The sequence below is a fragment of the Panthera leo genome, chromosome A1 (assembly GCF_018350215.1).
Source record: "Panthera leo isolate Ple1 chromosome A1, P.leo_Ple1_pat1.1, whole genome shotgun sequence".
Classification (NCBI taxonomy): Eukaryota; Metazoa; Chordata; class Mammalia; order Carnivora; family Felidae; genus Panthera; species Panthera leo.
Window position 1 is genome coordinate 207,304,826 of NC_056679.1, and position 26,398 is coordinate 207,331,223.

The window sequence follows — 26,398 nt, forward strand, 5'->3', positions numbered from 1 at the left end:
TTTAAAAAAGAAAAAAAAGAATGTAAAGCTTCACCAATATTTATTCTATACCAAAATGGAAATATTCCTATTTTAAAATTAAACAGACAACAAACTAGGAAAATGAGTGCATATATTCATACCTGCAATCAACTGACAGCGGGAAATAATACAAACTCAAGGAATAGCAAAGAGATTTATTTTCCCCTTTGTCATCTTTTCTGAGTCTGTGAAATCCCAAGGCACATCTGTTCATTTTCCAACTTTTCTGGCCTATGCTAATAATGGGGAAGGAAACTGGAATGAATGAATGAATGAAAGAATGAGAAAGGACAAAAGGAGAAATAGATCAATTTTTTCATGTATGACCTTTGTTTCATTCATTAAAGTTCAAATTATTACTAACAAATGATCAAGCCCAATGATCGACCCAACGAGAGTGTGCAATTTGATGATGTCAGTTGAATTTCTTTGTCTTGGAGACCTAGTGAGATAATAGGATTACAACTTAGATTCCACCCCGAGAAGACTATATAAGGACTGAAGAGGTGAGAAGCCATGAAAAGAGAATAGGAAGAGCCATGAATAGAAAACAACAAGACTCAACAGACCCTGAAGAGCCTTATGAGCCCCCAGAGCCCAAGAAAGTGTAAGATAAAAATTATAGCCAAAATAGCAAAAGGAAATCATAAGTAAATTAATATATAACATAGAATTCTATAAACTTTATTCTTTGTCTCTTTGCTTTCCAAGTTAGTTGGTTTGATAAAACACCCCTTAAATAAAGCTTAGATTATTTCTCCATTGTCCTGTTTCAGTAGTTGTCTTAGAGATCAGTAAACGTTTGTCTGGGGTTGGGTTTAAGTTGTAAAGAAAATTCTTTCCTGCTCTTCTTGAATTTAAATACAATTTACTCATCCTGTTGAAATATAGTGGGAACTCCTTTTCTGTTGAAGAATAAGTTCATTTTTTTACTAAAGCTGATTAGTTACTTCTTCCAGAGCATTAATGTTCTGAATGGGTTAAAGCCTGTTTTCATCAAAAATATAAAGTACAAGAGTGAAAATGCATTTTGTTCTCAAAACAAAAAGTGAAAGAGAAATAAGCCAAATCAAGGAACTGCCCATTTCCTCCTGCACACCCTTGTTAAACATGCCTGTTCTTATCCCACTTTCTTCCTGCTATTTTCCACTTGGCTGTTCCATATCTAGCCAAACAGGGGGACTAGAATTTCCTTGAATTTCTATGAATCTATTTTGTGAGTTTGAGTTGTTCTTTGCTGGCAAGCTCAAATGCATGCTGTTCGAAAGAGACAAGTTTACAAAGTAATGAAGTTTTTTAGCTGACCAGTTTCCCAGTTTGGAAACTCGATGGGTCACTTAGCTTTTCTGTGCTTTAATTTCATCATCACAGAGCACTCATGTAGCGACCATCTCCTAGTGTCTGATGATATTTTGGCCCTGAGTTTTCCTACAGCTTCTCTTAGGCAATGGGTTTCAGGGGAGGCTGTACACATGCAGAATTAGTGTGCATACTGTATACTGCTTTTATCGGATTCTGAAAGGAACCCATGAACCCAAAAAACAGGTTTAGAAAAATCCAAGTTGCCTTAGGATCTCAGGATGATGGAAGGAAGTATGCAAATCAATTCGCACTGGAGGAGTTTGAAATTTAATTAGGGAGCCAAACTTAATGCAGCCGATACAATGGGAGAACCATAAAAGGCAAACATATCCATTTTGAGCTTCATTTTGTGGTGCAGTCTGCGGGAGGCCAGAAAAAGAGGGAGAAGAGTGAGTATGCAGAAGAGAAGGCTTCCTGGAAGAGGTGAGATTCAACATCCCTCTGTTCTCCTATCTCAGGCTCTTGTCCTGGCATGTTCGTGTTGAGCACATAAAGTAAGTAATCATTTGTTTCTTCTCTAAAATGTTAGCCATTCAGGTTATAAAGCTGAAATTGTGTAAGAGTGTAAGCAATTGTAACCCTCTCCGCTAACCATTTTGACAATGCTCCTTTTAGAAACTGATAGAGACAACACTGACAATGCTTTTAAATAATAATCAGTAAGTAGTGTTAGCTAAATTTGTGAGTGCTATTTCCCTCCATCATCTTGTAAATTGACTTTGAAAACTGAAGCTGGTGGGGCGCCTGGGTGGCTCAGTCAGTTAAGCCTCCGACTTCGGCTCAGGTCACGATCTCACGGTCCGTGAGTTCAAGCCCCTCGTCGGGCTCTGTACTGACAGTTCAGAGCCTGGAGCCTGTTTCAGATTCTGTGTCTCCCTCTCTCTCTGTCCCTCCCCTGCTCATGCTCTGTCTCTCTCTGTCTCAAAAATAAATAAACGTTAAAAAAAAAAATTTGAAAAAAAAAAAGAAAACTGAAGCTGGTTTCTGTGACCCACCCCACATTGTTGGGCCTCACTGTCTCCCCCTAGCCATCACCTTCAATGAATACCAAAATGGCAGACTCATTTTACCATTGCCTGAACAAAAACTGTCCTGTAGAATGCAAATTTATGAAAAGAGAATGCATGCTTAAGTATTTAGAGAATTCTAACGACTTGCATCCTCTGAGCTACTTCTGCCCTTCACTAGCAGAAATAATTGCAGTGCCCATACCAGGAAAATAGAACTTTATCTTCTTTAGATGGTATCTCTATATTGTCCATCATCTTCATTGCATTTCCTGTTTCACCTTCCTGCTCAGGGCCTTCGGTCCTTAATTCACTTCACAGGAAATATACTCACATATGTGATACTTGAAATATATTTTAAGTAAAAAAATTAAAACTCCTTGGTGGACTATGAGTTATGGTTGGGAGCTTCAGCCCTTACCTTTTATTTTCTTAGTCAAATTACGTCTCTTAAACATATATTTTTGACAGACTGCTGAATTTATGTCAATAACAACTAAAATTTACCTTAATTATCGTTTGGAAATAAGTACAAATTGAAATGGAATTCAAATGAATGAATTGAAATTCAAAGTCCTCTTAATCAGAGACTTGTCCGGTCTGCTACATCGTTAAGGGAAATTTCTAGATTTCTGTTCATGATACAATTTTGTCCAACTTACTGGTACAGAGAGGAAAATCATGGAATGACCAAGAATACGTAATTATTATGTACTGCATGGTGAAAATATGTTGTTCAACTTAGTAGTAAACCATGTCAGAACATCAAGATCATTTCTGTCTGCAAGGCTTGCCTGGTGAGCTGTTCACCATCTTGCTGGCATGAGTCATCTGTTCGTCCTTTTGGAGATCAGGCTTGCCTACACCATGGAATTTCCCGGAAACTAAAAAATACTGATGACTGTGTCTCAAACTTAGAGATTTTGATTTGATGGTCTGGGGTGAAGCCAGAAAACTGGGATTTTTTAAAGCATTCCGGGTGATTTTAATGGGCAACCAGGTTGAAAACCACTGCTTTAGACCCTACACTGTACCTGCACTGAAAAAAAAAAAAACTCTGTTTCAGCACATAGTAGATAAAAGGCTTTCTGGTTAGGCTAAAGAATGTCTCCGTTTCAAGGCCTTCTGCCAACAAATGTTTTATATCTAAAAGCATGCCTCATTCCTATACCTGTCTTACCTTGATCCTCCTTTTAGTCATTGAGCATTTATTGTGTGCCACTGACTGCAATTTCAGATCCCTGCCTACCCACATAGGTTCTGATCACTCCCTCTTTAAAATACCTGCAGGTTTCAAGGCAGTATCAGGTTCTTTTCCACCCCTGGAACTTGCCCCCTGCTCTGTCTTCATGCTTTGTCCTGGCAATGATTCTATCCATATTTCTAAGCATATCTTGAGTGTGAAAAGGCATTTCCCATTTTAGAGAATAAATACTAGGGAACGTCTTTTTAAATAAAGGATTTGTGTTCTCATGGTGGTAATCAGTATTAGCATCAAGTGAAAAAAATGTGCCTCTCTACTAGGTAAATGCTGTACTTACAAAAAGGTAGGGTACTTACAAAAAGATCTAGAAATTGGCAACCCAAAATTAAGGAATAAGTTGCTTTCCCTTTTCAAGAAGCAACAAAGATGATCTTCTGCCCTTGAAATTGTTTTAGAGTCAGGCTGCATATTCAAAATAAAGGTGATAAATGTGTGTAGCAGAATGTGTTCAGATAGGTATTACAGATAATCGATGGGATTCAGCATCAAACACCATGCCTTAAAAGTATCTAATTTACCAGCATGAGGGATTAAGCCATCTGATGCTAATAAAAATTGCTAAAAAACCTAACAATGAAGCTAGGTTGGCATATGGCTATATTTTTAATGAATGCCATCCGAGAAGCTGGTAGATAGCTCTACCATTTAAATATTGGTAAGATAGAGTTAAATACATTTGGGATTGTTGATTAAAATTATCATGTTCCTTTTGTTCCTCTTAAGATTATAGCTATGTTTTCAACAAGTACTATATACTCAAAATAGAAAAGTCAAAAATTCATCAAAGTACAAAACAAGAATTATTTGTAATAAAACTGACCTAAGTCAACCACTGTTAACATTTTAGATTGTGTCCTTTTTTGATAGATAGATGATAGATGATAGATAGATAGATAGATAGAGATAGATAGATTCACAAATACAGATTCTATATTAAACAGGTTAATAGTGTACACAAAAGTTAATATCCAGGCACTTCTTTAAAAATTCCATGTCATCTTTTGGACTTCAGAACTTCACCAATACCTGTTCTCATATTACTAAAGTATAATAACTTGATAAACCTGGCCAGTTATACAAATATTCTGAGGGCTGAGATAACATGCAAATAAACCTTACATATCAATGTGTGAAGGCTGGACAGACCACACAGTTCAAAATAGGAAGTGCACTCTGCAAAGCTAACTTGCACATTCACTGTCCGAGTTACAGCATCTTCAGGGGCGCCGTGTGTCAGGCATATCAACTCTTTTCAATAAAATGGTAAGTAATAGATTTTATGACTCTCCCTGGTCTCCTGGCAGACATCTCATCTTCTCTACTTAGGGCAGAAACGGGTAGGGATGATTCTTAGCCAGGTCCTCCAAGCCTTTGGGATTTTTGCTTGACCCATTGTTCCATTTGCAAATAAAACTGCTGAGTGTTATACCAGTTGAGTGTCTGTGGCTTCAGGATTTCCCCTTTCTGACTCTACCCTTCAGACTAGAGGAAAGGCTATGACTTACGGAAAGAAAAGCTGCATTCTTTGTCTTTGCCACTTTAAGAAAGTTAGGTGCCAGAATCAGTAATGTAGGCAAGTTTCCTATTATAAGCATTTTGGATCCCAGAAAAGAACACCAATGATAAATGTTGGGCAATATTGCTGACGATGAGTGCCATTTTGACCACACTGTGGATTTTATAAAGGAGCTCTTTAGTTTAAAAATGCATTTTGTTATTTTAATTAAGAGAAGCAAACAAAACCCAAATAGTCCAAACCTTAGGGACAGGTTGTGTTCCCAAAGTTAATTGAAGCTCATTATTTGGAGCACATTTAAAATAGTGACTGGGTTCCCAGCTGTACTATAAAAACTAGCTTAACCCGTGATGTAGCTGAACTGCAGTGTTGGTATTGTGCTACGCAGTTTCCTATTTTTTCTCTGTAAAAATGGCCTGTGTTCTCATACATGTAGTGTTCTTATGCTCCCAGAGTCTAGAGGAGAGCTAACTTTCTATCCCATACGCCCCTTCCACCACTCCCCAGTTCCCAGAAGATTAGAGACGGAGTTATCCCTTCTCTCATAAGGGAGAGGGTTGCTTCCTTTGCCAACCCGTGGTGAAAAGAGGGGGATTGAGACAATGACTCCTGCAGCTACTCAGTTGGGGAAGGGAATGCCCTGCAGGCATTGAGATAGAGAGGGCAAAGGGTTCATGGGATGTGTTTATAAGTCTGGAAACTCTCAAGCCAGAATGGGGAACTACAGAGGTGAGAGATAGTAACTTTGCCATGGAGGAGAAGAGACGGGGTCAGAGTTATGGACTCATAGAAGGGACGAATGAGCAGCCATGGAGGAAATGGTGGCACACGGATCCTACCTGCAGCCACACTCTTAGAGGAAAGCAGTCACCTGTCAAGATGGCACTTACAAGTTCTTGTAGTGTTCCCAACTGGGCCTTTAGGTTTCAGATTCTTAGAAGAATGCTTGACCTTAATTACTGATAGCCTTTCCCAAAATAAGTGATATTTACCGAGGTATTTAGATTTTTTTCAGGGGAAACAAGATGAATAACACCAAAAAAAAAAAAAAAAAAAAGTTTAACTGGATAGTGTGTATTTGGTGCAATATATAAGCAATGTTTTCTTAGGGGTTTACTGTCTCCCTATTACAGAAGTAACACATAGTGTTAAAGAAAATTTCTTAGAAATATAGATCTGCAGAAATGAAACAATATATGTTTTCTGTGGTTTCAACACCTGGGGGTGATCATTGTGAAGTAAATACAAATCCTTTAGAATTTCATCATTTTAAAATATGTTTTATAAATATGATTTTCTATAAGTGCTATCATACTTTATAAGCCATTTCCTTGCCTGCTTTTTTATTTAAAATATCTTGAATAATATCTGAGTTATGCTATCATTTTTAATGATGAATCATTTTTCCATGATTTAATCATTTCCATATAGTTAGACATTTAGATTGTTTCTTATTTTTCTTTCTTCATGGTAATATAGGCAATATATTCATTTATACACATCACTACTCAAGAAAGGCATAGAGTTGGCCCATGTTCTTTAGTACGTGATTCCACATTTTAAAAGTGGAAGGACATGGCAACAGAATTCTAATTCTCAACAGCTGCCCCTGTGGAAATTGACTTGATAACTTAGACAAATTATCTCACCTCATGGTGAAAATGAAAAAAATAGGGTAAACTCATCTTTATGACAAGTAATTTTAGGTACATTTCAATTTGCTTAATTTTCTGGATGAAAAAGGTGGGACAGATATCTAATGCAGAAATTTTTGTATGTTGATGGTGGGTGAGGAAAAAAATCTTTTATGAATACATTTGGAAGTTTAAGAAATGGAGTAATAATCGGTTTTGCAGTTTCTGTTTGTGTGTTTGCTTGTTTTGCTCCTTTCATTCAACTTTCAGTTGACATGTGAGCTACTGACAAAAGAAATGTGCTATCACCCACACAACCTTTCAACAAAGATTTGTTGAGCCTCTACTCCAGGCTGGGGTTTGGCTGGATCAGAATGCGGGGTGAACAACACAAGTGGGGTCCCAGCTTCCTAGAGCTTCCACTCAGGGCAGTGGATCTCAAACTTTAGCACGCATCTGAATCACCCGGACGGTAAGGGACAGGGCCTAACATTTTGCATTTCTAATAAGTTTTCAGATACTGCTGCTGACCCAGGCACTTGGAGAACCACAGTTTGGTAGAAGAGATAGATCAAAGTTAATCAAAGTAAACACATGAAATACCTGGTAGTGACTTCTGAAGGAGGTAAATAGGAGCTGAGATAGAAGATAGAAAGGAGACATCCTCTTTAGGGCTCTGATCCCTGATAAAGTGAGATTTAAACCAAAGCGCTGGGTCTCAACTCTGGCTGCACATTAGAATCACTTGAGCAGTTACAAGTCATACCCATTCCCAAGGTGCCAAACAAGACCAGTGAAATCAAAACCTTGAGGCGGGAGGTGGGGCCCAGTGAGGGTTGAGAACTGCTGCACCAAACAGTAAGAATGAGCAGGACACAGGAAACGAGGCAGTCAGAACCACTTCAAGCAGTAGAAATGGCAGGTGCAGAAGATGTGAGACAGGGGACAGCTTGGATTGGCAAAAATGCCAGAATGGCTAGAGGATAATCAAGAGAAGAGTGGCAAGAGATGGTTTTAAGGAAGAGGCATCAGCCCAGGGATTCGATCTTAGGTTGTTCACCCCAGCAGTCATTGGTGACCCCTAAGCAAAGGAGTGAGTGCCATTGTCTGGTTTACATTTTGAGAAGAGGGCTACTTCTGAAGTGACATTCGTACTCTGCAGGCAGCCTTGACTATGCTTGGGCTTAAATATTGACTTTCTCCCTCATCCTTTAAAATTGGCTCTAATTTGAATGCAGCCAAGTTAGAGAATAAATAGTGTAGGGTTTCTGAAGGAAACAGGTTTAGGGGCCTTCAGATAATTTGGATGGCTTTAGTGAAAGCCCAGTTGAGAGCTGGTGTCCCAGGGAAATCAGAGAACATAAAAAGTGAGCTAGAAGGATCCCTTTAAGAGCTAGGGTTCCAACCCTCACCTTTCAAGTACAATGTGATTCTTTTTCTTATTGCATAAGCCGGAGGGGCCTGAATAATATGCTGATACCCCCCAAACGGAAATCCATTCACCTCTACATGTTTTTCCCCAACTCCACTACCTGGCTTGTATCCTCTTCTTCTGCAAAAGGAGACACACCAGCAAAATCTAGCTTGGTGTGTTAAAAAAAAAAAAAAAAAAAAATCCTGTGCTATGATAAGCAAGTTTTAAGTCAAGGATGAGAGTTCAAATCCTAAAGGATCTTTCTCATCCACACATCAAGACCCATAGGAGGAAATGAGAGTCACTTCTTGGAGCACATTTTAGCATACATTAAATATGTTGCAGCCTTGTTCTTAAGGCAAGCGGGTGTGGGACTCCAGCTCTTGATTTGGTAACTTCAGTATCACTTCCCCAATTTTCCAAGTTGCATCCCATCTGCCCTCTCTGTCCTCTCATGTCATTCATTTTTAAAATATTATGGCACGAAAAACGTAAAATAAAATATTATGGTATGTTATGAAACAAATCATATAACAAATTCTCACATACCACCCAGATCTCATGCATATTACCATTCTGCCATAATATTGCCATTTTGCCATCTTTTCAAAAAAAATGAAAAAGACAAAGTGGAATCTCTCTTTTTCTCCTTCCCAGTTCCATGTCCCTCCCTCCAACAGTAGAGGGACACTGCTCTGAAAGCAGCATCTCACCTGCTGCCATGTTTTTATGTTTTTATTTCATCTGCCTGTATCTATAAAATAATATATAGAACTGTTTTGCTTGGTTTCATTTGCTTATGATTTCTGTGTATGCTTTTTTCTCACTGGTATGTCTTCAAGATGTATCCATTTGGTCACATGCAGGTCTGGTTCAAATTATTTACTTGCTATGTAGTTATATTGCAATTCATTCATGTAGACTCTCAACATTTAATTTGTTGTCATTATTTTCAATTTCAAATGATACTAGAATGAGTATGTTTGTACATAAAGGGAATGGGCACCTTCAGGGTTATTGAATGTCATAGCAAATGGTTCTCCAAAGTCATTGTAACAATTTACATCTCACCCTGGGGTGCCTGGGTGACTCAGTTGGGTAAGCACCTGACTCTTGATCTCAGCCCAAGTCATGATCTCAGGATCTTGAGTTCGAGCCCCTCATTGGGCTCCATGCTGGGCGTGGAGCCTACTTTAAGGATTGATGGATTTAATAAATCCATATCATCCCCAATATCAGTTTGTCAGGCTTACTGATAGAGCTCTGAGAATTTGTTATATGTAAAACCCCATTTCATTGTTGATTTAATTTTCCTGATTATTACTAAGATGAAACATGTTTTCCTAAGTTTATTGACTATTCACATGGTTTGTCCTCTTCACATGGTTTGTCCATTTTCTCATAGATCGTCTTTTCATGTTGATTTATCAAAAATCTTTACCCATTTCTAGGCGCTAATCATGGGTCAATTGTGTGCATTGTGAATTTTATGTCCCATGGCTTCTTTTTTCTTTATTTTTTGTTGTCTCTTTTTTATAGAGAAGTTTTACATCTTAATGCTAACAAATTTAAAAATAAGTCATTTATCATTTCTGGTTTTGATGTCCTTTTAAAGAAGTTATTCCCCACTCCCAAATAGTAAAGCTATTTCCTAACCTCTCCCTTTTCGCTTTAATCATCAAGATTTTATTTATACTTGTGATGTGAAGTAGTCATCTAATATATTCCCTTGTGGGTAACCAATTTAGTACTATTTATTTTAGTCTGTTCTTTTCTCCTACCACTTTCTAATGCCTCCTTGGCCATATGTCCATTTGCCGTATATAGTGACTCCACTTCTAGGCTCCCGATTCTGTCATACTGGTCAATATGTCTCATAAAGTTCCAAGTTTGTGTCTTACGTCTTACTCATCTGCTGTGGATTCATATATCCTTTTACCCTAATATATACACTCTTGCCTACTATCTAACAATTTCTACAGTTATTGAGGATTTCCATTATTCTCCCCAACACAACAGGAACCTAAAAATAGTGTGATTACTCATTGAACACAATCCTCCAATCCTATTCCTACTTCTTAAAACTTCTTCTTGGAAGAGATGTGTGTCATTTTCACTCACACTTAATTGACCAAAATAAGTCACACATATCTCAGCTGAAAGGACAGACATGTAGGGATGTATAATCATCATGCATTCAGGGTAATAGTAGAGATGGGGACCCACTTGGAAGAAGAATATTATATACTACAATGTATATTGCTCTTTGTGTGACTGAAAACATCTTCATTTTTACTTCATTCTTAAGTGATAGATTACCTGTGTATAAATATTCTAAATTGATAGTTACTTTCCCTCAGAACTTTATTTTTTTAAGTGTGTATTTATTTTTGAAAGAGAGAGAGAGAGAGAGAGAGTGAGGGAAAGTGGGAGCATGAGAGAGAGAGTAGGGGAGGGGCAGAGAAAGAGGGAGAAAGAAAGAATCCCAAGCAGGCTCTGCACTGACAGCAGATGGAGGGCTTCGTCTCACAAACCTTATCATGACCTGAGCTGAAATCACACTTAACCAACTGAGCCACACAGGCACCCCCCTTTCAGCAGTTTAAAGACTTATTCCATTGGCTTCCGACTTTTGTTATTGTTGGTATAATTGTGCTGTAAAATCTGTCATTCTCTGTAGGTGAGATTCTGTCATTCCCTTTAAGATGTTTATCTTTATGTTCTGCAGCTTTACTACACTTCATAGAGATGTGAATTTATTTTTATTTATCCTGCTTGGTACTCAGCATATTGATTTAATGAGGAGCCTACAATATTTTTATATAAAGAACCAAATAGTAAATAGTTTAGGCTTTGCAGCCTTACGGTCTCTCTCACAACTATTCAGCTCTACCACTGTAGTCTGAAAGTATCCACAGACAATACATAAACAAATGGGTATGACTGTGTTCCAATAAAACTTTATTTATAAAAACAGGTGGCAGGCTAAATTTGGCCCACAGGCTGTAGTTGCCTGAATTAAAGCCTAATAACTTTTTTCAATTCTGCAAAATTCTTGGCTATTATTTCCTCAAAACAATTACTCTATCATTTTGTCCTTCCTAGTTTTTGTTTGTTGGTTGGTTGGGTTTTTTGGGTGTTTTTGTTTTTGTTTTTGTTTAGAATCTCTATTAGATAAAAGTCCCATGCTATCCTCCAAATTTTTTATCTCTGTGTCTCTGTGTGATGAATTCTAAGTCAGTTTATCAACTTCATCTTTCAATCCACTAAGTTTTTCTTCACCTGTGTCCAGGATGACCAATTTTCTCAGCTTGCCCAGTGCTTTCCCAGTTTTAGCACTAAAGTCTTATGCCCCGGAAATTTCTAAGGCTCAGACAAACCAGGGTAGTTTTTCACCCTATTTATGCCAAATTCATGTTTTATCCCATATACTGAATTTTTGTTTCCATGATTAAGTTTTCATTTCCAACTTTGAATTAATTGTTTTCACTTAATATCTACCTAATTTGTTTCAAATATTCTTATATTCTCCTATGGGTGTTATTCATATATTTGTTTCCTAATTATTTGTGAATTTGCAAAGTCATTTTCAGATTGCTTTACTATTTTAATTGAATAGATTAAATCTTCATATTTTAATTGTTGCTTTTGTTAGGGTTTTATTTCTTATTAATATTTTTCTTCCCATGTTTTGGAATTTTGTGTTGTAGACCCATTTTGAAAAGGTTTTCTCAGTTGGTTAGTTTTTTTCATCCGAACTGCCTTCCCTAGTGTTGTGCTTCTCTCCACTACTTCTTCTTGAGGACTCCAGCCCAGAGCCAGGTCTATATCGACTGGCGTGTGATCAGGTTCACAGTAATATTGGGAATATTCATTACTAAGTCACCTGGCATCTTGTCCCAGTTCCTGTTCTGGGACTGTGTCTACCCCAGGGTTTCTCAAATCAGCACTTTTGTGAATTGTGGCATATTTAATAGCATCTCTGCCCTCTTCCTACTGGATGTCAGTAGTACCCTTGCCCCCTCATTGTGGCAATATACAAAGTATTTCCAGGTATTACAAAATGCCCCCACCATGATTTATTACTCTATTAAAATCACCCCCAGTTGAAAACTGCTGCTCTATCCTAAGGCAATTCTTAGTGGCAGGTCATCTGGTCTCCTTATATAAAGCTTGGATAACTAAAAAAAAAAAAAAAAAAAAAAAAAAAAAAGCATATCTGTCCTTGCCCTTGGTTTCAAAGAGTGACCCTAGCTCTGGCTTTCAGGTTACCCTATAGGGCTGAAGTAACAAATGTCTTCATAACCTGAACTGACAGCCCAATTTACCTGCCCACTAGTCTCACTCACAGCCTTATGTTTCTGATATAGAAATGTTTATCTTTAAATTTTCTCATTTTATATTCTACCTATCACTGACATGAGGTTAGGTCAGTGAGAGAGCCACAAAACTTTAATTTATTGACCAGAACTTAATTCTTCTTCTCTTTCTCTTTTCCCTCACTTCCCTTTAGCTTCATATCTTTCTTTCTCCCTCTCTCCCTTCATCCTTGATCAGTGACATTGGGTAAATCAACAAAGTGGAAGAAATATGTCATCACCAGGGTTGATGAGCTAGTGGGAGAATTAGTTCAGTGTCTTCAGGGCTCCACTTCTCCCTTTTACTCCTATCCCAACCTATTAAGACAGCAGCTCTCAAAGTATGCTCCCTAAACCAGCAACATCAACATCGCCTGGGAACGTAATAGGAATTCTTGGGCTCTACCCAAGACTGACTAAGTAAGTTCTAGGAGTGGGACCCAGCCACTTGTGTGTTCCAAGCCCTCCAGGTGATTCTGATGCATAAAAAAGTTTGAGATCTCCTGCACTAAGACTTAGCTAAAGAGGTTTGAACCAGTGATTCTCAGCCTGACTGCACATTGCAATTGCCTGTTAAACTTCATACAATTGCATGAGCCATTCGCCAAAAGATTCTGATTCAGCTCAGGCAGGGCTCAGGTTCTTTTATCTTTTAAATTCCCCCAAATGATGGGGTACCTGAGTGCTTCAGTTGTTTGAGCATCTGTCTCTTGATTTTGGCTCAGGTCCTGATCTCACAGTGGTGGGATTGAGCCCAGAGTGGGGCTCTGTGCTGACAGTGAGAAGGCTGCTTGGGATTCTCTCTCCCTCTCTCTCTGCCCCTCCCCTGCTCACACACGTGCTCTCTCTCTCAAAATACATAAATTAGGGGCGCCTGGGTGGCGCAGTCGGTTAAGCGTCCGACTTCGGCCAGGTCACGATCTCGCGGTCCGTGGGTTCGAGCCCCGCGTCGGGCTCTGGGCTGATGGCTCGGAGCCTGGGGCCTGTTTCCGGTTCTGTGTCTCCCTCTCTCTCTGCCCCTCCCCCGTTCATGCTCTGTCTCTCTCTGTCCCAAAAATAAATAAAAAAAAAAAACGTTGAAAAAAAAAATTAAAAAAAAATACATAAATTAAGATTTCAAATAAATAAATAAATTCCCGCAAATGATTCAAATATCTAGTTCAATTTTGCATTATTCGTGTCCCACTCACCCATTTTAATGATCACTGATGCCAAGTCTTACCCAGTATTTCAGGAATTCTACATGGAAGTGGGTAAACTTCTAGTGAAAAAGTTGAAAATCAATCTCATCTGGAAGTGGACTTTCCTGGGTTTGAATCTCAGTGTTGCCCATTTTCAGCTATGTGACTTTGAACAATTTACCCTCTGTATGCCTCAGTTTCTCCCTCTGTGAAAAACGGGATGAATAACTATACCTATTACTAGGGTTGTTGTAAGGATTACATAGGCTGATGTAGGAATATCTTCAGAATAATGCCTGTCACACAACAAAAGCCACGCAAAATTTCTCTGAATTATTTATTTTGTAAGTAAAACATGCAAAGCACCTTCAAAATAAACTTGTCAAAGTAAGTGTTTTGAGAAGGAAAATTTTTTTAAAAAGCAGTTATAGAATGTTTCTTTTTTTTTTTTTTCATATTGGAAACTTTGCTTTAGAAGGCCCACTTTCTCCCAAAAATGTTATATCCTCTTTAAAAATATTGATTCAATAAAAATTAACTTCTTTCATTAAAATGTTTTAGAATTTTACCATATGGTTTTTAACATCAGCTAGTGGAATTATAAAACCAGAGCTCAGAATCATTTTTCTATAGTCAAATTTGAGCTTCATAAACTGATAAGCCAACAATAAATTCAACCCTTATGTAAATCCTGGCAGAGGTCAAAAGAAGTGGAACTGAAATAAACATCTGCTGAATTTGATCTATGACAGATATTTAGCTGAAAGAATTTGTGTGAAATATGGTGAAAACATTTTAATAAGGTAGATACGTGGGAGGTTTAACTTGAGTAAATACATTTTGAGGTGTGAATGTATAAACATCATCCAAAGAACCACCAGCAATTTTATCACTACAACTTTGAAAGACAAGTAGTTAAGTTGAGTTTATCACCAGAGGACATTCACCAGAAAGAAACTAATTTTATCACTTGTACCCACAACTGCATGAGACAGCATTTCAGGGCTGGGTGGAGTTTTTTTAATAGCAGAACACAGCCACTCCAACACAATAGGGCTTAGATACATACTGTTTAAATTAGTTACCTAGGGTGTGGATGAGCAGGGGAATTTCCAAACTATCTGTTGTTAATTATCAGGCAAACAAAGAGAAGATTGTAACTTCAGATTTCTAAGCAAAGTCCACCTGTGGCTACTGAGTATGCAGAGCTTAGATGGTTTCAATTCTCAATAGATGTAAAAATTAACCAACTTAAGCAAACATTGATTGAATTTGATAAGAGGGGCATGGAGGGAGGAAATTCTAGAAAGTAGCCAGAATAACCATGTCTTCATGATTAATTAGACAAGAAAACTCAGATATAACTTCTATATGTCTTGACTCTTCTACATCCCTATTTTCTCACTGTTCTTCCCTTCCATGTGGTAAATCCTCCTATTTAATTTGTAAGCCACAGACATGGAAAAGAAAGAAAGAAAGAAAGAAAGAAAGAAAGAAAGAAAGAAAGAAAGAAAGAAAGAAAGAAAGAAAGAAAAAAGAAAGAGAGGGAGGGAGGGAGGAAAGAAGGAAGGAAGGAAGGAAGGAAAAATCTGTCAGAACATTCTTAAGAAGTGATGCTACAACTACTCTTTCTTTGATCAGTGAAAACACTGGTTTTTCTCTTCTTTAAGGGTTCATTACAGACAGGCAGTCAATCCAGAGGTGAGAGAATATTGCTTTCTTGGGCAAGTAATTTGCAAGAATTAGAAACATAGCACATCTTTGCATTTGTAATATCTACATTACTGGTTCCATTGTTAAGGTCTGTATTGAACTGAACAGCTATGGATACTGCATTTATAAATACTTTTAGAGAAGGATTCTATTTAACAGTATACTACTTTAATTATTCTAGTAAATTTGTATGTTTAAGTGTTCTGCCCTCATGAAAAATGATAAAGGGCTCTTGGAACCAGTAGGCTGAGGCTGGAAGCCTTGCCCCAACTGAAAATTCTGTTTTCACATGCACTCTGGGTAGCTTTGTTTCTCCTTGCTGCCTTCCCACACTGAGGCTTGGTCAGTCTCCATTATGAGATCCACTTGATTTTTTACATGAGTTACCCACTTTTTATGTTACCTGCTTGGTTCCTGGAAACACTGCCAGTGGCAACTCCAGATTAGATGGTTTCCCTTTCTGGCTTTAATATTCTATGAGTGGAATAAATTACATAGTTTTAGATATAGAAAGAGTCATGATAAGGTTTGGTAAGCCTTGCCTTCTGGGTAGGCAGCTGATTTTGGACATGTTTGGATTGGAAACAGTGTCCAGGTTTAAGAAAAAGATCCGATTTAAATGCGTAACAGCCTACCAGGGGTTTCTGAACCAGTCTTGAGTTGTATGTGGGTATAGGGGTGGGGGAGGTTGTTAAAAATTTGGTATCAAATAGGGTATTGAATTCTGCAACTTACTCTAAAATGCATCAAAAACCAAAGGTGAATGGATGTGACAAAGCGAAGAATAGCAAAATAATAACAATTAAAGCATCTAGGTTAAGTATATTGATGTTCACTTTCAAGTTCAACTTTTGGATATGCTTATAATGTTTCATAATAAAAAGTAAGGTGGAAAGTTTAAGTGTCAGACAGACTGAACAAACAGAGCTGGAAACTTTAACATAATACTCCACTCTACATACTTTTTGGCCAGTGCACTTTTGCATCCTCCATGTATCACTCTATATCAACACAAAACCCTTTTCCCTCTAGATGTAACTATCTTCATCATTTTCCTCTCTTGTAAATATGAGATGCATGATGATGAGAATTAAAAAAATATATATATAGGAGAATGTAGAGAAAGTAAAAATCCTACCATGTGATGAGAACCACTGTTACCATTTTAGGAAATATTTTTCTAGACATATAACTAGACAGAGTATGAGGCATCTCATATCTGTACTTGAGAGAAAGCTCTCACTTTTCACTCCCTCCCCACTCTTCATCACCCTTGATTTGCCAGTGTTTTGCCTTCAGCATTTTTCTTGTCCGTGCCTTGAAATTCTCATCAAGCACCTTTGATATTCAAGTGTATCTTCTCTCCAATTAATTTGCATTTCATCATGCTGTCTTGCATACCTGAAGCCTCATATTTGCTACTGGATTCATAATTTCTTAAGAGTCTAATCTGATTAAGGCAAAACCATCCATCTCACTTAATAAGTAACTACACAGTTTAAAACCAAATTCTCACTCTTGATAGAAATGAGAATATCCAGGCCAATCTATATCTGTTTAGTTATGGAAAACACAGAGATTGTAACTGTAACACACAGAATTCTTAGTTTAGAAAACATAAGCCAACTTCAGCTCATGCAGTTTTCACTTGGATTTTGTCACTGCTATCTCCCATGGGTTCACAATGAGTTATTGGCAGTCTCTGAAGAGTAGGGAAGGTTCCAGGCTCTCCAGGCGGGCTTTGGCAATGTTCATGAACATTTTTATTTCATGGAAATAAAACTAGATTTTGGTTCTTTAAAAAGTAAAAAGAAGTATCCGTACTAATATTTGAGAGGTATCTTTAAAACATCTACTTCATGGAGTTTCCATGAGTTCACTTTCTTGCACTGCAAATTTTATAAGCAGTTTCCTAATTTTATAGAAATACCTTACTTGGTCCCATTACAAACTCTTTTCATGGAATCTCAAAGAATATATTAGTAGACTAGATTATTTGGGTTGTAAAAAGTCTTTAGGAATAGAAAAATGGATTGTTTCTATCTTTTATTATAGCACAGTCCTGAGCTGCATCAAGGTTCAAATCATTTTTCATACTTTGCATTTGAGGAATAAGGAATATAATAACAATAGTTGACATTTAACTAGATGCTTCCTATATTCCAGACATTGTTGTTTTTAAAAATATCAATTTACTAAATTCTTAAAATTGTGAGAGATATATTGCTTTTACTCCATCTTACGAATCTGGAAACCAAAAGAGAGAGAGAGAGGTTAAAGAATTAGCAACAGCAAATTAAGTGGTAAAACTAAGATAGCTCTAGAGCCTATGCCTAAACTATTCCATTTACCTGACTCTCTAGGGTCCAAAAAGAAAAAAGGCACTACACTGGTCTAGAGGTAGGGTGCAGTAGGAACCTACTGTTTCATAAATTTAGTGTGAGTCTACCTGTAACTCTCTATGTGACTCTTACTAAGTCAGTACCAGATTATTATTTAAGTGTGCTAAATTGATTCTATGTGCTTTTACCTTAAGAGATATCTTTGACCTTTAAAAAAAATCAGGGTGAATTGATACTGCTTGATTTCTGCTTCCTTACCAATTTTTTTGTGCACAATGAACTTTTTTTCTTTTTGCATGTGTCATTCCAAATATATTAAAGGAAATTTGAAGGGGTGCCTGGGTGGCTCAATCAGTTAAGCATCTGATTTTGGCTCAGGTCATTGTCTTGTGGTTTGTGGGTTTGAGCCCTGAATCAAGCTCTGTGCTGACAGCTCAGACCCTGGAACCTGCTTCAGATTCTGTGTCTCCCTCTCTCTCTGCCTCTCCCCTGCACACACACACACTCTCTCTCTCTCAAAATAAACCATTAAAAACTTGTTCTTAGAATAAATAAATAAATAAATACATAAAGGAAATTTGAAAAGAGAAACAATCCACAGTCACAGTGATTTCTCTTATATGACCATTAAGTCTTTATCTATAAGTATGTATTTGTCCTTAACTATCATAGCATTTTTTTAACTCAGTTTATTCATGAGCATTCTTCCACATTACCAAATGCTGTTCATTATGCTTTTAATGATTGTAACACATTCCATGCAGTTAAGGTATCATAATCTACTTAAATATTTTGGTTGCTGCCAGGATTTTTCCAATTAGAGAAATTGCAACAAATATTTTCATACATCTAACTGATAGTTGTTCTCTTACTTTGAATGATTTCCTTAAAGCCCTAAAGGTGATCAAGGAAATTAAGCTTTTTCTTTTCTTTTTTTTTTTTCTTTGCTTTAGAGAGAGAGCATAAGTAGGGAAAAGGAGAGAGCGTGAGCAGGGAAGAGGGACAGAGAAAGAGGGAGAGAAAATCTTAATCAGGCTCTGCGTTCAGCACAGGGCCCCACACAGGGCTCAATTCCACGACCCTGGGATCATGACCTGAGCGAAAATCAAGAGTTGGGCACTCAACTAACTGAGCCATCCAAGCACTCCAAGTTTTTTTCCTTTTCTTACTTTATGGATATATATGCTGACAGAATGGGATTTTTAATTTTCTCAGATTGATTATTTAATAAATAAAGCAATTTTAAGGAACCATTTTAAATAAATTTCCTTTATTGTTGAACACTTTCAGTTACATTAGGTTACTACTTGAATTTCCTCTCACATAGGATTTGTGGGGGCAGGGGGTCTTATCAATTGATACCAATTGATGTGCTATTCATACATGTAGATTCTTAGTTTAGAATATGTTAAATTTGGATCCCATTTATATAAATATTTTACACATTTTGTTTTCCATTGTATTTTGCTGTTTGTAGTTGCATGGCAGGCTTCCCACCTTTATATAAATTGGTTTTCTCTGTTATAATTTCTTTAAAAACCAACACCATTTTGGATAAATACTATAGTCTATCCTCTGCTGATTTTCCTTCTTAACTCTATGGTCCATTGGAAACTTACTCTGACTCATGGAAGAAAGTAAAGGTGAAGTTAAAATAATATCTATTTAATATTTTCTTTCCCTATTTTTTTTATTTTTAGGTTATCATGCATTATGGGTCTCTTTTGAGCCATCAATATTTCATTTTTCTATTATCATACATTCACAATTATTATTTCACAATATATTCTAATATCAAATAGGGTTAATCTCCCCATTCCTTCCATCCTGGGTCCTCTTTTTCACAATGTTTATTGATGTCCTTACCCAAATAATTTTCCTAAGTAAAGTTTACAAATTTATTAAGTTCTTTAAAAATTCCAGTTATGATTCAAATTGCCATTCTTTCAGTATCAAAAAATAAAAACAGAAAGGACTAGTGTATAGTATCCAGCTTTCCTTTTTAGCATTTCTCTGTATAGAGTTCAGTCTATACAGTTCAGTCTACTGTCCCACTGTAGAGATTTCCCTGCCTCCTCAAGTAACCTACATGTTCCCAGGATGGCTCTTCAGGTCAGGGCATAGTCTGGCCAAGGTGAAGAGAGCAGCTCATACAGAGAAAGAAGTCATCTCACAGTAAAACTGTCTAACCTGGTGAGCCAATTGGTCACTGAGGATGAAAGCATTCCTTACTTTATTTTTGTTATTGCTGTGTTACTGTCATGTAATTTAATTTTTCCCTTAAAGTGGTGATAGAGGTAAAATGAACATGCCCAGAAACATGTGTTTTTCAGACTTCCATGCTTTGATTAAGCAATTCCTTTAGGAACAAATTCTAATTCTCTCAAGAATTACTCTTGAAAACAATGAGCAAATTTTTGTGAGTTTTTCCATGTGTTAGGACAAAATTTTAAACAGTGGATCATTCAAAGTTTGAGCAAGATATATTCATCTACTAGGCATGTAAAATATTTCCTAATATAAACTTCTTCAAAGATAGCTATAAATCGTCATTTGAAACTCCTCCATCGAAAGGATGACTAATCCTTTTGACCATTAAGTTGTGAAATGGAACACTTCCAAATCACATGATTCTATCTTAAAGCTGTTACTACTTAGTTTCCTTATTAAGGTGGTTTCAGGATAAAATATTTTTATGTATCAAGAGTGGTCATTATGCATTTACTCTAGGTCCCTTGTCTTTTTTTTTTTTTTTTTTAACGTTTTTTATTTATTTTTGGGACAGAGAGAGACAGAGCATGAACGGGGGAGGGGCAGAGAGAGAGGGAGACACAGAATTGGAAACAGGCTCCAGGCTCCGAGCCATCAGCCCAGAGCCCGACGCGGGGCTCGAAGTCACGGACCGCGAGATCGTGACCTGGCTGAAGTCGGCCGCTTAACCGACTGCACCACCCAGGCTCCCCTCTAGGTCCCTTGTCTTATGTCCACCATTTTTGTTCATTTTTGTTTGCAAGTACCCTAAAATCAGAACTCCATGTCATTTTATAAGGTTTGTCTAGCAACTTTCCAACCCCCACAGCATGAAATTCACCCAAGAGGTTTGCACAGAGATTACCTCAGTGGTGACCAGACAATATCTCACCTGCCCTTTCACCCCAGATAGAGTGATTGGTGGACCATGTCATTTCCGAGGTGAGATCCAAGGACCCAAATCATCTGCTTGCTTTTAATTTTAACACTTAACACCAAAAGAAAACCCAAGAACATGAAAAGTCATAGCTATCGCCTCACATTCCACAAAAGGAAGCTTCAGACACTTTGGTGGTGATTATTCTGTTTTGTTTTAGAAAATCTATTCTGAGTAACATCCCAAAAATGCCTCCTAATTGCCAAACTCCATGGAATGTTTTTACTCTTCTCAATAACACTTGCAAGTCTTCCCTTGATTCTTGCCTGGCTCTCCTCCCTATGCCTGTAACAATTCCTTCTCAGTTCCCTTGGAACTCCGGCCTTTTGGTTGGAAATAAGTAAGGTACCATGTCTGCCTTCCTCTCACTCTGCCTGTCCCCCCTCTCAAGGCTTCAGCTGCTGTACCTCTGCTGGTGACTCACACGTCTGGCAGCTCAAATGCCACCTGACCCAAACTGAAGTCATCATCCTTCTCCAGAGCTGTCTTCATATTCTCTAACCCAATAAGTGCCACCACCATCTCCCCAGTCACCCAATCCTTATACTTCTATGTCATTTTATATCTCTCCACTGCCACCCACTCCCTGCCACCCAACTTAAAAGCACATATACATTTCCTTCTCTTTAACCATATTTAACAGGCTACAGTTAGAATTCAGGCCTTTATCCTCTATGACTGGACTATTACACTCTTGCAATTCACATTCCTTAAATTCATCATTACTCTGCTACTAGAATGATTTTTCTACAGCAGATATCTAATTATGCAACTTTCTTGCTTCAAACCCTTCAGATGGCTCCTAGTGGCCTAGCATAGGGGTTAGCAAACCATGGTCTGCAGGCCAAATCCAGCCCATTGGCAGTTTATACAAATAAAATGTCATTGTAACACAGCCGCGCTTATTCACTCATATGTGTTGTCTAATGGTTGATGTCATGCTACAACAGCAAGTTGCGTAGTTTCGACAAAGACTATGTGATCCCAAAAGTCAAAAATATCTGTGATGTGGCCCTCTACAGAAAACATTTGCTGATGCTTGGCCTAAAGGATATACAGTCTGAGCAATGTGGTGTGACGTGTAAGCCCTCCATTCTTTGAGTGCAGCCTCTACGTCCAGGCTTAGCCCTTGCCACACTCACACCCTTAAACCTCATATTCAAGCGGTTCTTGTCCGCTAGCAGTTTTCCAGCACTGCTAACAGATCTAACAGAAATTTCAGTGATGATGGATCTGTTGTCTGACTGTGCTGTCTAGTGCAGTAGCCACTAGCCCCATGTGGCTACTGAGTGATGAAAATGTGGCTAGTCCAACTGCAAAACTGAATTTTGAATTGTATTTAATTTTAATTAACAGAAATTTAAACTTAAATAGCCACAAGTGAGCTACATCATTAGACAGTACAGTGCTAGACTATGTCACCAACGGTGTCTTTGTTTATTCTAGGGGAGTATTTTATTTGTTTTAAGTTTATTTATTTATTTTGAGAGAGAAGAGTGTGTGTGTGAGGAAGGGCCAGAGAGAAAATCCCAAGGAGGCTCTATCTACACTGTCATCACAGAGCCCAATGCAGGGCTTGATCTCAAGAATCAGATCATGATCTGAGACGAAATCAAGAGTCAAAGGCTTAACTGACTGAGCCACTCAGACGCTCCACTAAGGGAGTATTTTATTTGTTTTTTTTTTTTTTTTTCAATATATGAAATTTATTGTCAAATTGGTTTCCATACAACACCCAGTGCTCATCCCAAAATGTGCCCTCCTGAATACCCATCACCCACCCTCCCCTCCCTCCCACCCCCCATCAACCCTCAGTTTGTTCTCAGTTTTTAAGAGTCTCTTATGCTTTGGCTCTCTCCCACTCTAACCTCTTTTTTTTTTTTTTCCTTCCCCTCCTCCATGGGTTTTGGTTAAGTTTCTCAGGATCCACCTAAGAGTGAAAACATATGGTATCTGTCTTTCACTGTATGGCTTATTTCACTTAGCATCACACTCTCCAGTTCCATCCACGTTGCTACAAAGGGCCACATTTCGTTCTTTCTCATTGCCCTGTAGTACTCCATTGTATATATAAACCACAATTTCTTTATCCATTCATCAGTTGATGGACATTTAGGCTCTTTCCATAATTTGGCTATTGTTGAGAGTGCTGCTATAAACATTGGGGTACAAGTGCCCCTATGCATCAGTACTCCTGTATCCCTTGGGTAAATTCCTAGCAGTGCTATTGCTGGGTCATAGGGTAGGTCTATTTTTAATTTTCTGAGGAACCACTAAGGGAGTATTTTAAATATTTAGAATACTGTGTCCATCTGGGAAACACTCTCATTTAACTTAAGGGTCACCCTTTCTAAGGAGGCTTTGCAAATTCCCATGTCCATGTCTCCCCCCTTCCCCCTGCAAAGAAGTGGATATTCTTCTTTCTGTGCTTTCACTGTGCCATCATATTACCAGGAAACTTCTGTTTTACCCCAACCAGGATACAGTTCCTGAAGGCAGATCTCTGTTCAATTTGTTTCTGCTTTAAAATTCCTAATCCAGTGCCTGGTTTATGCCAGAAGCTTAATTAATATTGGTCAAATAGATTGATCAATGTCACATTCAGAGTTTTTTCAACATGTAAATCACTTTCCTTCATCTATAGTTCTTTGACAAATGAAGAACGACCACTCACACAAGTGCTAAGAAAGCCCAGTAGCCTGTCTCCCTCACCCTCCCTCCACTAGGTGTTGACATCTCTCTGGAAAAAATAACTGACTACAATCCCCTTGGCAACATGATTCTGTTCACACATTTTTAAAATTCACTTTAATAATAGCATTTTTGATACTTAGGGTCAAAAATGCCACATTCTTCTAAAAGCTGTAATGAGGCATCCATGACCGTTCTGCCAAACCTACACGTTTGACCTCTATGAAATTTGTTAATTCTGCTTTTTTGGAGAACACACTGCCTATTTGTGGCTTATGTAAAACCCTCAGCTACCGCAGCTAACTTTTTTTTTTATTTAGCTGGAGCAACGTTTAATATTATGTATGCTAAAAACAATACAAAACTCTACAGTTTGAGTTTTCTACAGATATGAACCCAGTTGGTTAAATAGTGCATTTGGCACAAATAACAATCAAAAGTCTTTAAAAGGAGGAGCCAAAAAATATTGATGTCAGCTCTGAGAAAGTCTGAGCGATCTAGCCCAGTCAGGTGGGATTTCAAAGTCAGCAAGAATCTAAAACTACACGTTTATAGGGTTCAGAGTATCAAAGCAAAGCTTCCATACACTTCCTTTTTGAAGTTCCAACTTAAATAATGATAATTTTTAGTAGCTTTTATTTTGCCTGTGTAGAATTAAGAGCTCTAAGATAAATTACTGCAAAATGCTTTACACTTTCTCAAAACTGACATATTTCAAATAGTTGAGGTTTAAAATCAGATGATTTTGATCCACTTCAAGTAGGTTTTGTATTGCTCTAGTATCTTATTTATACTCTAATACCTTACCCCTGTAGGATCAGAGAACATAGGGAAAGAAGGATAAGATAATGAATGATGAGGGCTCTATTATGTATCTGATTGTCTCTCTTTCATCTTCCTACCAAGCAGGTAGTGTTGGCCTGCTTCCTACCAAGCAGGTAGTCCTGGGATCACCTGTCTGACAGATTTGCACAATGGCTGTGAACAGTCTGCAGAGCTAGTAATTTGTGTGTGAGTCCAAGTCCTACCTTTTGCTCCCTGCCTCGTCCTAGGCAGGCTGCTTAACTCTCAGTGGCCTGATTTCTCCCTTTATAAAATGGCGGGCAATGATAGCCTCTACCTTGTAGATGCTGAGGCATGTCAAATGAGCCAGTATTGCAGGAAAGCATTTCCACAGGAGATGTGTTCATGGAATGTTCACTGTTATTTGTGTTCTTTACAATGTTTCAAACCTCAGTGAAAATGCTTTTAAACCTTAGTTTAAAATCGAAAGGATTTGAATTCCTTCAAAATGGCTTTGAGGGGCTCAAAAATCTTATTTAAAAATAAGCAACAGCCTACTCTCTAACTATGCTTAGAAACATCTGGATTTCTCTGGGGATACGGGAAATGGAAAGAACCAAATATCATCCGTGAATGTGAATCAGACCGAGGCTGGGAAAATGATTGCTTCTATGCAATGCTTCCACCTGACTCCTGACCCACCAGAGGGTGGTCAGAGTAGGGACCCCCTTAAATAGGAATAGTTTCCCTTTTGCTACATCTCAGCAACCCAAGAAGATTGCTTTGACTCCTTCTATTCTGTTGGACCAAGTTTCCAAAACCTTAGGAAAAAAAAAAAAAAACTACAGGAAGAAAAATACAGGAAAGCTCTCTGAAAAAATACAGGAAAGCACACCCAGAGCTTACAAAAGGAAATATTGCCAGAACATCAAACTTTCAAGTGTTTATAAGTACTAACTTTTCTAAAAGCACAGTAAGGTGCTGGCATATACTAGATGCTCAGCAAATGTTTGGGGAATGAAGTTTGCCAAAACTAACCGTGCATATATTTACTTCCCCATCTGCTATACTGAAAAATAGGGAAATATTACTGTTGACATATAAATAAAAAGGTCTGTACACATACTTCTGGGGTAAGAAATATCCAATATAAATGGTATTTCATACAAGTTATATTTCTAGTCCTCTATTTGGAGAGATTTTTTTAAAATTTCTTTTAATGTTTATTTATTTTTGAGAGAGAGAGACAGCATGAGCAGGAGAGGGGCAGAGAGAGAGGGAGACACAGAATCTGAAGTAGGATCCAGGCTCTGAACTGTCAGCACAGAGTCCCATGCCAGGCTTGAACTCACCACGAGATCATGACCTGGCCTGAAGTCAGATGTTTAACCAACTGAACCACCCAGGCACCCCTGGAGAGTTTTGTTTGTTTGTTTGTTTGTTTGTTTGTTTGTTTGTTTTAATCATAGTCCTTACCACTTGGGCTGCTAATCTGGAGACAAGAATCCAGTTTATTGAATTGTACCAAAACTATGATTTTTATCCTTTTTATATCTAACAATCTTGGAAGAACTTTAAGGCAAATGGAATGCTGGTGTCTGTAAATACAAACTAAAGATTTTATCATGGGTCAAAAGATTTATCATTTTATCATGTGGAGATAAATTTTTCATACACATACCATATAATGATGGAAAATATCATCAGTTGTGCAGAGCCAAATAAAGATATATGAACTGGAAAATCTTTTAAACATTTCAAAAACTAGCATCTGGGACTATAATCCATTAGGTAAGAAAGTGACCCATTTTTGAAAGTCATCCTTTTGGGGAGTATTTAAATTTTAAGACTTACTTTGTGTGTGTGACATTGTCCTATATTAACACAATTCTATGAGGTAGGTCCTATCACCATCATTATTCCTA

General features: G+C 37.7%; 1 protein-coding gene across 3 annotated transcripts in view; it reads left to right on the forward strand.

Moving 5' to 3' along the window:
• The first annotated feature begins 1,766 nt into the window (after positions 1-1,766).
• The window catches only part of FYB1 (FYN binding protein 1), a 162,093-nt gene continuing 137,461 nt past the window's right edge, over positions 1,767-26,398 (forward strand). The window contains exon 1 of one of the 3 annotated variants that reach the window (XM_042951553.1): positions 1,767-1,877. Coding sequence is in view for 2 of the 3 variants with exons in the window: in XM_042951544.1 (XP_042807478.1) it covers positions 4,915-4,917 (3 nt within the window). In the remaining variant the exon portion in view is untranslated. Of the gene's footprint in view, positions 1,878-4,798; positions 4,918-26,398 lie in introns of those variants that run through there. The other 2 variants (XM_042951544.1, XM_042951564.1) reach the window with 2 other exon arrangements.